The sequence below is a fragment of the Perca fluviatilis genome, chromosome 18 (assembly GCF_010015445.1).
Source record: "Perca fluviatilis chromosome 18, GENO_Pfluv_1.0, whole genome shotgun sequence".
Taxonomy (NCBI): domain Eukaryota; kingdom Metazoa; phylum Chordata; class Actinopteri; order Perciformes; family Percidae; genus Perca; species Perca fluviatilis.
The window spans coordinates 24,174,711-24,187,222 of NC_053129.1; the positions used below are offsets into that span (position 1 = coordinate 24,174,711).

Sequence of the window (12,512 nt, forward strand, 5' to 3'; positions counted from 1 at the left end):
ATGTCAGTAACTCTCTGAGTGCAAATATATTTTATAGCTCACTCTTAGACTTGAGCCGTCTTGCATGCTAAAGCCTACCAGTGAAAATGGCTCTAACGGCAGCTCTTTACGTGCTTAACACCAAATCGCCCCGCAGCTCAGCGGTAGGTAATGATGGCATTATCATTGATCCCCACAAAGTAAATCCAGAGCGATCAATGCTTTCCTGTGTGTTTTCCATGCAAACAGCAGAACGATTAAGATGACTGCAGCGGAGAGGAGACTTTCTGCAGATTAGAAAGCTACAACCGAAATTGGGATTTAGTTTCTATCTGTGTGTTTTGCTCTGTTCCCCAGAAGCAGCCACGGGCAGAGCTTTAAATCAGCATGTTTTTGGCTCCAGATTAGGCCTAGCAACAGCATTTGCCAACATCTGTCTGCCATTACCCCTGTGACACTGGCAGTCATGCAGCAATTAATCAGACTGTTGTGATAGTCGCCACTCGGTCACTCCGCACCTCCGGCCCATCACTGAGCAGCAAGATGATGGGTAGCGTCCAAAGGGTCATATGTCCTGGGAGGTTTTACTGTACATGTTCCTTCCTAACTACACCCAACTGGCCTGTAGTTACTTTGTAGTAGCAGAGCATCTTGTCTAACGTTGACCTGGATTGCTCGGTTTCCTCATTTAACTGTGGCTGCACTTTTGTAGCCAATAATACACTGTTGATTCCACTTCTTTATCTAATGCACGCTCTGTAATTGCTATTTAAACTGGCAATTGGATAATTCAAATCAGCCTTTGGTCCGTAACTTGGTAATGTTGTGATAATGTTGTAAATGCAGATGTATCCAGGTGGCTTCATGCTTAGTGCTGCTGGCTAACACAACTTTATTTGACAAAGCTTAAAGAAAAGCGTCTGCTCCTCAAATGTACGTGTTACATTCAAATCAAAAATGTGGACAGAGGTGTGTTTTAAAGTATGTAAAATTTTTTTTAAAAAAAGACATTTTATTCATCAGCAAAAAACTGTTTCAGGTTTCACATCACGCAGCCTGATAGAAGGAGCAAGTAGCTGCAGGATGTCGGTCACTTTAAGCAAGATGAAATCACGTGCCTGTCATGTGATTGGCCAGTACCTTTCCTCATTCCTCTCCTTGACACACGCCCGCGCCAGCTGTTTTGCAAGATGCTGTTTTTCAGGAGAGTCGGTGGAGAAGTAATCTCTAAACATCAGAAATGCCCGTCAAATGGAGGCAGCACAGAGAAATGATTACTTAACTCAGTTAACTTTGTTCTTTGTTTGTTTTTAAGATGGTATCTGTCTATGTTGTGATCTAACCAGGCAGTAGGCAGTAATGAAAACATACCCATAGAGGTTTTATTCACCAGTAGTGGGAATAATATCCTTATCAAGAGGAGCTGTTAATGTCGACAAAAGGTAAACACCACCTGCGTTCCTTTTCGTCTCTGTGACTGTGTCACTCTGAGCTGCACCGCTTTTTCAAGGCTCACACTCTGAGTTCTCTGTGTTCTGAGTTTAGTACTGTATTTGATAAGAATTGTTTGGCACACAGCCTATCAGTTGACATCCTTGGGGCTTGTGCTGTGGTGTGATATAGCTATAGAGCTCAAAAAGCAGACAGCCTGCTGCTCGTGGAAAGAAACAATCTGTCCTGAAATTTAGATTATGCTCATGATGTAAGATTAGAGACGTTCGCGCGTTTTTAAGGGGCCCTCCTACAACTTCCAGTTTTGCTGTGGATTTTAGCCTCAAGCTGTCTTTTCAAAACATCTGCAAACTGAAAACGCAACTCCTGAGGCCTTGAATTTTTCTTACATTCTTTGTATTTTCTAACCAGCACCTAACAGGGTAAAAATGAGCTGAAGAGGAAAATGGATTTGTAGATATTCTTGCATTGATCTTAAGATAACACACAAGCCATTATATTCTGAAAGCTCCCCTCCAGTGGACTCTGGAACGTCTTGAAAACTTTGAAGTAATACTGGGAGGAATACAGTCTGCATCAGAAGGTGCAGCTGGTTTCCTTTGTGACAGCCTGAGCCCTTTTTCTCTTCTGAGCCAGTGAAGATAATTCCACATCACTTTCTAAGATGTACTGTTATCAGGGATGTTCAGTAATTTGAGTCCGTGATGAGGTCGGGATGCAGGAGGAGGCCTTTAATGAGATTTGCTGGAGGTGCTGGTGGTGTTGGCTTGCCTACTGTGTGTAGTTTACTAGTGATGGCTCTCCCCTGTTTTGTGCTCATTCTGTGTGACTTGGAAAGAGAGGAAATTGAAAGAATAAAAAGATACCCCCTGGTATTCTGCAGCACACTGATGATTTATTTTCCTGGACTAGGCAATCATGCACATAATGCAGTGGAAAAAAGGATGAGCTGCAGTCTTGCTTCATAAAGAAACCTTTACAGTGGCTGACTATGGAAAGCCTGACTATAAATAAATGCTACTGGACCTTACCTTAGTGCCCTGCATCCTTTCACCTCTTGTTTCTGTAACGACAAACAAGACGGTCACTTTTAGTGCAAAATGAAGAAGTCACCAACGTCTTGGCCATATTTAATGGCTTTGCTTCACTAAATGCAGCTTGCAGTTCTCGGTCATAAGTTTTGATAGGTGCACGAAAAAGATGATTTACAACATAAAACTAAGACTATGTTTGTGGGCTCCACCTCAAATAATCTATTTAATGCAGCTCATTCTTTCTTATACTTAAAGTCACTTTGATCTTGCTACAGATAATTATTTAATCTTTTGTTTCAATTTTTCTCTCCCAGGTGCCTGTTTTGACAAGGAGAGGAAGATTTCAGAAGCCCCCATCTCTAGAGTCATTCCTGACAAGAGGCCAGAAAATGAGCACAACCCCAGATAGAAGCAACTTGCCCACCCAGCTATCTCGCTGACCTGTGGGCAGCCATGCCCTCCCTGCGTTGCCCATCGAGGGGAACCCCTCTCCAGATGCGGAACTGTTTTCTGACATAGATTTGGAAGAATAGCTGAACCTCACAATAGAAATGGCATTGGTTTGTGTGGGCTATAACACATCAGAGTACATATTAGAATACAGGGGAGGCTGAACCTCGAGCCAATATCCACAGGACTCTTAAGGGGGGGCAAACCGCCTCAGATGAGCTTTACAGGAGGACAGAGCCACAGCCCAGCTTTGATGATTTAATATCCATCCCACTGCCTTGCTGACAAGGTCGTATCATGGCTGCTGCTGATCTCCATAGCAACGGTTCCTTGGTGGGGCGAGGAGCAGACTGAGAGAGTCAACAATGCAGCGTAACGGTGGTGGGGTCGGTGCCGGTGGCCAGCCATGGGTGTTGCGGCGTGTGCGTCTCACCTGGCTCAGTTTCATGCTCTTCTTCATCCTGGTCTTCTTCCCCCTCATTGCCCACTACTACCTCACTACCATTGACGAAGCTGGGGGTCCTGATAAGCGCATCTTTGGGCCGCGGCCTGGTGGTGAACTGTGTGAGGCCAAACATGTGCAGGATCTGTGCCGAATCCGTGAGTCTGTCAGCGAGGAGCTGCTGCAGCTGGAGGCCAAGAGGCAGGAGCTCAACGGGGAGATCGCCCGACTCAACCTGCGCATTGAGGCCTGCAAGCGCAGCATTGACAGCGCCAAGCAGGATCTGCTGCAGCTGAAGAATGTTATTAGCCAGACAGAGCATTCCTATAAAGAACTAATGGCCCAGAACCAGCCCAAGCTATCACTGCCGGTCAGGCTGCTGCCAGACAAAGAGGACCCAGGACTGCCACCACCCAAGTCTGGGCGCTCCTGCCGCCTACGCTCCTGCTTCGACTATGCGCGCTGCCCTCTTACGTCTGGGTTTCCTGTGTATGTCTACGACACGGGCTCCTATCCATGGGCGGACTATCTTGACCCCCTGGTGAAGCAGGCTTTTGCAGCATCCGTTAAGAACAACATTTATATAACTGACAACCCCAGCATTGCCTGTCTATATTTGGTGCTGGTAGGGGAGCTGCAGGAGTCCGTCTCCCCACTGCCATCTCCTTCAGAGCTGGAGAAGCAACTAAAAGCTCTCCCTTACTGGAGATCTGATGGACACAATCATGTGTTGGTGCATCTCTCTAGAAAATCTATGACACAGAACTTCCTGTATAATGTGAGCACAGGACGGGCGGCAGTCGCTCAGTCCACCTTTCTGGAGCAGCAGTACCGTGAGGGCTTTGACTTGGTTGTGTCCCCACTGGTTCATGCCCTCACAGAACCAAACTTTTTGGAAGTGCCCCCTCAAGTTCCTGTAAAGAGGAAATACCTCTTCACCTTCCAGGGCGAGAGGGTGGAGTCGCTGAGGAGCAGCTTACAGGAGGCACCGCCTCAGTCTTTCGAGGAGGAAATGGAAGGAGACCCACCAGCTGACTACGATGATCGCATCATCGGCACCTTAAAGGCGGTGCAGGACAGCCACTTGGATCAGGTGCTGGTGGAGTTTACCTGCAAGAACCCACGGCCAAGTTTGCCAACGGAGTGGGCTCTTTGTGGAGAGAGGGAGGACAGGCTGGAGGTGCTCAAGGTTTCAACATTTGGCTTGGTGATTGCTCCAGGGGATGGACAGCTGGTGGCTTCAGCAGGCTGTGGGATGAGGCTCTTTGAGGCCCTAGAGGTAGGGACCATCCCAGTCGTATTGGGGGATCACTCCAGACTTCCATATCACCAGTTTATTCGATGGAGTGAAGCTGCCATTATAGTCCCCAAGCCTCGTGTCACAGAGCTACACTTCCTGCTGCGCAGCCTATCAGACAATGACATGTTGGCTATGAGGCGGCAGGGCCGCTTTCTGTGGGAGACCTACTTCTCTACCTCAGAGAATGTTCTTAACACCCTCCTGGCCAGCATCAGAACCAGCATCCAGGTCCCTGCTGCACCCATCAAAGAAGAGCCCGTCCACGAGATTCCCCACAAAGCCGGGAAGCTGGCAGGAACTGATGCCAACCTGGCTGACAACGGTGATCTGGATTTGGGTCCTGTCGAGACAGAACCCCCCTACGCCTCTCCACGCTTTCTCCGCAACTTCACATACACAGCTGCAGACACCTATAGAGCTTGGAACCAGGCCCCGGGTCCTTTCCATCTCTTCCCTCACACTCCTCTGGACCCTGTGCTGCCCTCTGAAGCCAAATTCCTTGGCTCAGGTACTGGTTTCAGGCCTATCGGTGGAGGTACGGGAGGCTCGGGGAAGGAGTTTCAGGCAGCTCTTGGAGGGAATGTGCCCCGAGAACAATTCACCGTGGTCATGCTGACTTATGAGAGGGAGGAGGTGCTGATGAACTCTCTGGAGAGGCTCAATGGACTGCCGTACCTCAACAAGGTAGTGGTGGTGTGGAACTCACCCAAGCCTCCTTCAGATGACCTGCTGTGGCCAGACATCGGTCTGCCGATTGTGGTGAGTGCACCTTCAGAAAAATCCTCCAATTCAACAAATGTTCATGTACATGGTGTTGGTTTCTTTTGTAAGAAAAACCTCTCCGTCTCATCCTGTCTCTCTGAAGTGCAAAAAAGTAACCCGTGTCAGAGGTGGTGGTTTGCTGAACTACATTACATTGAGCTGTTTGGATCAGTGCCTCTTTGAAACTCCACAGGAGTCCATACAAATTACCAGCAGCTTTACTAAAAAGACGTGAAGAAGTCTGACAGCCATGAATAATACAATTTGTGCATTTGAATTAGTCCTGGAAAATAAACTATTAATGTGGTTCATATTCACATCATTAGTTTGTGATGGGGATACGTGGTAGGCTGTAATAGAGGAACTAAAGAATAGATTCTAATTAGTCAGTGCTGGTAAAGTCTTTGGTGCTATCTGGCACTAAGATTATATTATTACTGTTTCTTTATGGCACGTGGATGGAATGTCATCCCATGTATAGAATACTTCTGTGCTCAGATTAATTTGACTAAAGAGTAGATTGATTAGTGCAGTTAAGGTCAGGTAGAAGTACAAAATGTTCTGTGTGTAGCATTACTTAAAATGTACTTAACTATACTAACTGGAGTTGCTGTGAGTAGTTGTATCACTACTTACAAAAATGGCTGACAGAAATGTTGCTGAGCAGAATCCTGTCTTGCGCCTGCAGGTAGTCCGCACAGAAAAGAACAGCCTCAACAACCGCTTCCTTCCCTGGGACGCCGTGGAAACCGAGGCCATTCTGTCGATTGATGATGATGCTCATCTTCGCCATGATGAGATCATGTTCGGGTTCAGGTCAGTGATGGTGACAGAATGCACGAGGCTCTAAGGATTCATATACAAGAGAATTACCCTATAGACAAGATTTGTAGTCCCTTTCGGCTCTGGTAACATATAGGCACTTGTTATTACCTTTTGACATTTTTCCGTTTAAAATCAAAAGTATTTCATCGCCTTTCAAGATTGAATCAAAGTTGATTAAATGTAGATTTTTTTTAAAACTTTATTGTCAAAGTGAAAACAGATCTCTACTAATTTAAATTAATTAAAAATACAGTGATAGTTGTTCGCATAAGTGCTCACCTTTTTAAAAAGCACTGCATTGACGAAGCAATTGATTTAACAGTTTGATAATAATAATAGGTTGCAACCCTAGATATAATTATTTTCTCAGGAGAAGTGCTGTGAAGAAAGTTGGATAAAATAAGTAATCTAGAAGGGAAAGCTTTGTCTCCAGTGAGAAGTGAAAATGTTTAAAAAAAGAAGCATCACATTCCTGAAAACACTGAATTAGAAGGAGAAACTGAACCAACCACTTGAGACTGAAGCAGTGAAAATAACCGAGAAACATGCTGCCAGTGCCTTGTATTTATGATTCATTTGCTAATACTGTACTTCGATAAGCCAAATGTGAAGGCCATGTTTAAACCAATTAATGGAGCATGTTAAGGTTTTTTCTTGTGTACCACCCCTCCCTCTCCCAGACTCATCTACAGCTTGGTGCTGTAGCAGCTTGTCCAGGCAGGCAAAAATTGGCTCTATATGTGTGTAGGGGGTCATTTGTCATGAATTATCTCAAACTCTGCCAGAATTACCCAGGAATGTTTCCTCACATCCACTCTCGCCAAAGAGGAAACATTACGCAGCAGCTGAGTGTGTTACACATTTAAGTGGTCTCACATGAGCTCATTTGAGGCAGTAGATTGCTTTTTGAGATTTCTCACATTTTCAGCATCTGTAGAAGGAATTCCAAGTATCTAATCTGATAAACTGAAACAGCTTTTTTTTTGTCCAAGACTTTCCTGTAGTTACTGGGCTAATGTGAACATTTGAGCCAAGAGTGACATTTTGGTTTTAAATATACTATAATAAAAGACAACAGAATGGTTACTTGATTGTTCCCGAGACTCAAATAGTTGTCACATTGCTTATATAGATGACGAGTTGAAACAGATGGATTCAAAAGGGTTGCATGTGCAGGGACAGTCACTCAGAAACCGAACTAATAATCATAAAAAAAAAGTGACAATTAACAACAATAAAAAATTCAGCCTTAAAACATTTATTAATTCTGCCCAGTCAAGTTTGAATTAATTGATTGAAAATGAGGAATTCTCTTGACTTTGTGTTTGGTGGTGTCTCTCAGAGTGTGGCGTGAGGCCAGAGATCGCATCGTGGGTTTCCCCGGGAGGTATCATGCGTGGGACGTGAACCATCAGTCCTGGCTGTACAACTCCAACTACTCCTGTGAGCTCTCCATGGTCCTGACAGGAGCTGCTTTCTTCCATAAGGTCAGAAGTTGTACCTCCAAAAAAAAATTACTTACAACATTCAGCCAAAATTCTCTTTTTGCTGTCTCATACCCATATCGCTCACTTGTTCCCCTGCGTGTTTTTATTGTTGTAGTACTATGCCTACCTGTACTCCTACGTGATGCCCCAAGCCATCAGGGACATGGTGGACGAGTACATAAACTGCGAGGACATCGCCATGAACTTCCTGGTCTCTCACATCACCCGCAAACCACCCATCAAGGTCAGTGACAGCATCCAGTCCGGCTGCGCTCTGCTCAGCATCCGTAAGCTTTGTGTCTCCCTCAGGCACCGTGTATTTATATTTTTGTCCACTTAGCCGTGCCATTACTCAAACTGACATATCCAATATTCCACATAAATGATAATCAAAAACACAAGATCGAATCGGTGTGTTACGCCTGATTTCTTTCACTGGATTTTTATCGGAAGGACATTTATTACCGGAGTGCATATTTATGGCTAGACAAATAATTATAGCAATCAAGCCATGGAAGCTGTTGGAGCAGAAATGTTATTGCGCTCCCCGAGTTGAAGTTCTTTTTTGATTTAGTAGGGTGTTAATATTCAGAGGTGTTTCAGAGGGGAATTAAGGACAGCTTTGATGGAGGGTGTTGCATGACAGCAATTTGCAGCTAGGAATAAGCCTTGTGAATAATGAATTTGGGGCAAGTTTGAACGTGGAGTCCCAAATGGAGTATATATTTCTCTTTTTAGCCCAAATAAAACAGGAAATAAAAAGCAGTTTTTATGGATCACTGGTGATGAATTGAAACATTCAAACTCAGTTTTAGGGATTTTATTTCCCTTCGTTTATGTTTTTTTAATTTACCATTTGCTAAGCCCCGCCCCCTTTTGTGAGACACATACAGAATGCAGTTTATAATTGCATGAGAATTACCACTTGAAATACTTTTTAAACCAATGGGTCTTTGATTTTGGACAGTGGTTAACACAAGCATGACTGTTGCTAGCTGTAGCTGTCGAGCTAATAAAGTTATTGTTAGCTCCCGGAGTTGGTTTGAAACCACCTCCGACTTGTAAAGAGGGTCTAAATTACGAACTTGATGGCTACATACGTGATATCGTGCTAAATGGTCCCAGGCAAAAAGTTAGCATTCCCACCAGTTGATGATCCATGAAATAAAGAAACCGCATTGTTTTTGTAGTGTAGAGTTAGTTAGTGCTAGTACCATAAATAATATCAGATGAATCAGATCAGACTGTTATGTAATTATAAAATAAAATATGCTTAGCGTGTTCATATTTTTTTTTAAATGGTATGTTCTGACTTTTAGCGTTGTAAGAGAAAAAGCTTTTAGGATGAGGATTGGCCGATGTGTTTTGGCAAACCTAACGCTATCTCTGATAACGAGTTTGGCTTGGGTTGCCGGAGTCTAGACTTCCCCAAATCCAATAAAGAGCTGCTAATATCCCAGCTTCCACACAGTGAGGAAATGCTACACAGAAAAGTGCTTAACTATAAACCCTGCAAACTAATGTAATTACCTAATGAAATGCTCTGTGCTCTTGGAAGTAACGATTAGTTACTACTGTAGGTAAAATACACTAGTTTGCTGGACATGCTAACAGTTGCTGCAGACAAACTGTTGAATTCATTCCTTACACATTTGCTCGCATTTTTGTTTTTGAAAAGGCTAAAATAAAGACACCACCCTCCTAATTTTGTAAATGCCAAGTAGCGCTCTTATTATGTGGAGTCCAAAGCTTGATGGAACTTCTGTGCCTCGTTGCCGTTGCTAAGATACGATGGGACAATTGCTGTTCAGTGGTTTAGCGACTGGTTAATGCCTAAATCAAACGTCATTCATCCTACAGCAGCATGGTGCTGTGAAGCACCACATGCACAAATGAAATACAGACTGTCTCTCTGTCCATCTTAGGTAACATCGCGTTGGACTTTCCGCTGTCCCGGCTGCCCTCAGGCCCTTTCACACGATGACTCGCATTTCCACGAACGCCACAAGTGCATCAACTTCTTCGTCAAGGTGTACGGCTACATGCCACTGCTGTACACGCAGTTTCGCGTAGACTCTGTGCTGTTTAAGACTCGTTTGCCCCATGACAAGACCAAGTGCTTCAAGTTCATCTAGCTTCGGGCTGAGTGGCCCAGCAAAGAGCCAAAAGTAGGGAGGATTGAAGGACTGGAAGTATTTAAAAGAACAGCAGCTCCCTCTGCGAGCAGTGATGAAGATGGATGGATGGACTGCCAGAGAAATGCACAGAAGGAAAGTTTGGGGTTAGGGTTTTGCCCGGGGGGGACAGACAAGTTAACCTTAAAAGCTGTTGGCTTGGTGGACTAATCCACAACTCTACTGAATATTTACAGAGTGAAAGCTGAAAGGGACCACTGCCAACAAAAAAAAAAAAGCCTTTTCAGTGGATGTCACTCCTACTTTTTTAGGTTTTTCAATCATGCGCCATCATCAACCACTACAGATGTCATTTGCACCTCTTAACGGCCTGCTGAGGAAAGAGTAGGGTTGTACACAGTGTACAGAAACTCTCCCACGATAAACTCTACCTGACAGTGGAGCTATCTGTTGAATCACTGTCACACTGATGTCGGGCAGCGTTTGGCCCAGCAGCCTTTGGACAGTTTCAGCTGGGAGAGCAAAAGTGGCAACATCACATGGCTTTGGCTATTTTTTGTTTTTCATTTAACAGTTACAAACTGTACTTCTGGTACATGTACGTACTGTAAGAGAAGCACTGATGGTTAGAAGTATTTTACCGAACAATCTTTTTTTTTTTTTTTTTTAAATAATGTCGTTTAAATGTGTAAATCTCTGTCGGTGAACATTTTCCAGAATCTCTGCCTGTGGAAGATCAAACACAGACTCGTTAGTCTGACATAGAGACAGGACCTCGGCTGAAGAGTTTAACAGGTTGGCCCAATCATGTTTAGTAGTGTTACGTGTTCAAGAAGGAATTTACTTCAGCGGTCACCATAATGCCTCAAATTTGTCATGAAAACCATCCACCATTTTGTTATGCTTACAGGATCTGCACTCTTTGATGAGTGTTTAAAATGGCCTGTTTTTTATGCTATAGGGTGTTTACTAATGTTTGTAAAATTGGTCCGAGGTTGAAGTAGTCATGTTTAAATGTAATAATATTAACCAATCAATGGTTACAATGTCCCTTACAGAAGTGCAACAAACTCAATAATCACAGCTGCCAAAATCAACAAAAAAATTTTAGATGTCTAATTAAGGTTGTAATTATAAAGAAGATTAAATGTACTATTAGGATTGGTAAAAAAAAAATGTTTAGAGGGAATATCTTGACATTTTAGGAAATACAATTATTTGCTTTCAGGCGGGGAGTTAGATGAGAAGATGTACATCTAGTGCTGGGTATCGGTACTCGATGACTATAATAACCCAGTACCAAGTGGTATGGAAACTTCTCCAAACGATACCTGCATTTGATTTTTTTTTTTACTCAGATATAGAAATAAATTTACTTTGTAGGGTTTTGTTGGCAAGCGTACTTTGATTTAATGCAACAGGCCCACTACCGTCTGTGGTGTGGTGAAGTCAAGCGCGGCGTATTTGACAACTTGTTCAGCTTGCCGAGATGCCATAAAAATGTTCAAATGTGCATCTGATAAAAAATAAAAGCATAAAATGCAGAAGTATTATTTCAAATGAAGTACTCTATTGTTATCGGTAACTGACGCACGCTTCTAAGCCCTACCTTTACCTCTCTCTCCAATCTGTCTGGTTAGACTGAAAAAAACAGCTAGCCTGGCTCTGTCCAAATGTACGAAAATCTGCCTGTCGGCACCTCTGAAGCTCAATAATTAACATCTTGTTTGTTTAATCCGAACAAAAAACAATGTGTAAAAATGAAAAGCCTTTCCCTGTTTCCGGTCTTCGTGCTAAGCTAAGCTAACTGGCTGCAGGCTGTAACGTTTAGCCTTATATCTAATAGATATTAGATATAAGGCTAGCTATCTAAAGATAAATAGATATTCTTATCTAACTCTCCACCAGAGGGCAAATAAGCATGTTTGCCAACATTTCAACTATTCTCTTTTATATATTGCCAGCTCTGACTGTGCGACAGAAGTATTAGATATGTCCCGCCATGTTCACGACAGCCCCCTGTATAGAACTTCCCCAGCTCAGACAGAAAGGTCACTTTACAGTGTCGCCATATTGGTTTCACTTTGTTTTTTTACCATTGCTTGATGAATGTTTTCCTTGCCAAATAGGTACGATGTCTGCTGCTTTACAGCATCATTTGCAGGGTGCACAGTGGGAGTGGTTGCTAAAGGGATGCAGATTGGCACACCCATATCCACTCTGCATGGTACTTTATTAGTTATTTAGGAGTTGATCATTCGAGCCCTTCCCATCATGTATTATGAATCCAAAGTCCTTTATTTGACCAGACCTAATTCCTGTAATTTGAACAAAAGATTGGCCTAAAAAGGTGTGACCTAGAAAAACTGTGAGGATGCTTTTATGAAACAAAAACTCTCGTAAGTCCATGGTTCCTGTATATTTATTGAATATATTATTAAAAAAGATTTTTTAAACTGATAATGACACATTCAATAAAATGACATTCAATAAAATGACAAGACATTGTAGTTTATTATTCCTTATAGCAAAGAGGTCCCAACCTGATAGAGCCGTCAGCTTATTTCATTGCCAAGGAAAACTAGCTCGTGCCACTGAATGCTTGACTGACCTGAGAGCAGCACTCAGGCAGATGACCTGGTTCTT

At 43.3% G+C, this 12,512-nt stretch overlaps 1 protein-coding gene across 2 annotated transcripts in view; it reads left to right on the plus strand.

The window, feature by feature from the left end:
- The window catches only part of extl3 (exostosin-like glycosyltransferase 3), a 30,970-nt gene extending 19,224 nt beyond the window's left edge, over positions 1-11,746 (plus strand). For both annotated transcript variants that reach the window (XM_039781257.1, XM_039781258.1), the window contains exons 2-6: positions 2,780-5,416; positions 6,108-6,235; positions 7,587-7,731; positions 7,847-7,975; positions 9,657-11,746. In XM_039781257.1, coding sequence (XP_039637191.1) covers positions 3,281-5,416; positions 6,108-6,235; positions 7,587-7,731; positions 7,847-7,975; positions 9,657-9,866 — 2,748 coding nt within the window. In that variant the 5' untranslated portion in view covers positions 2,780-3,280 and the 3' untranslated portion in view covers positions 9,867-11,746. The remainder of the gene's footprint in view (positions 1-2,779; positions 5,417-6,107; positions 6,236-7,586; positions 7,732-7,846; positions 7,976-9,656) is intronic.
- Positions 11,747-12,512: the final 766 nt, after the last annotated feature.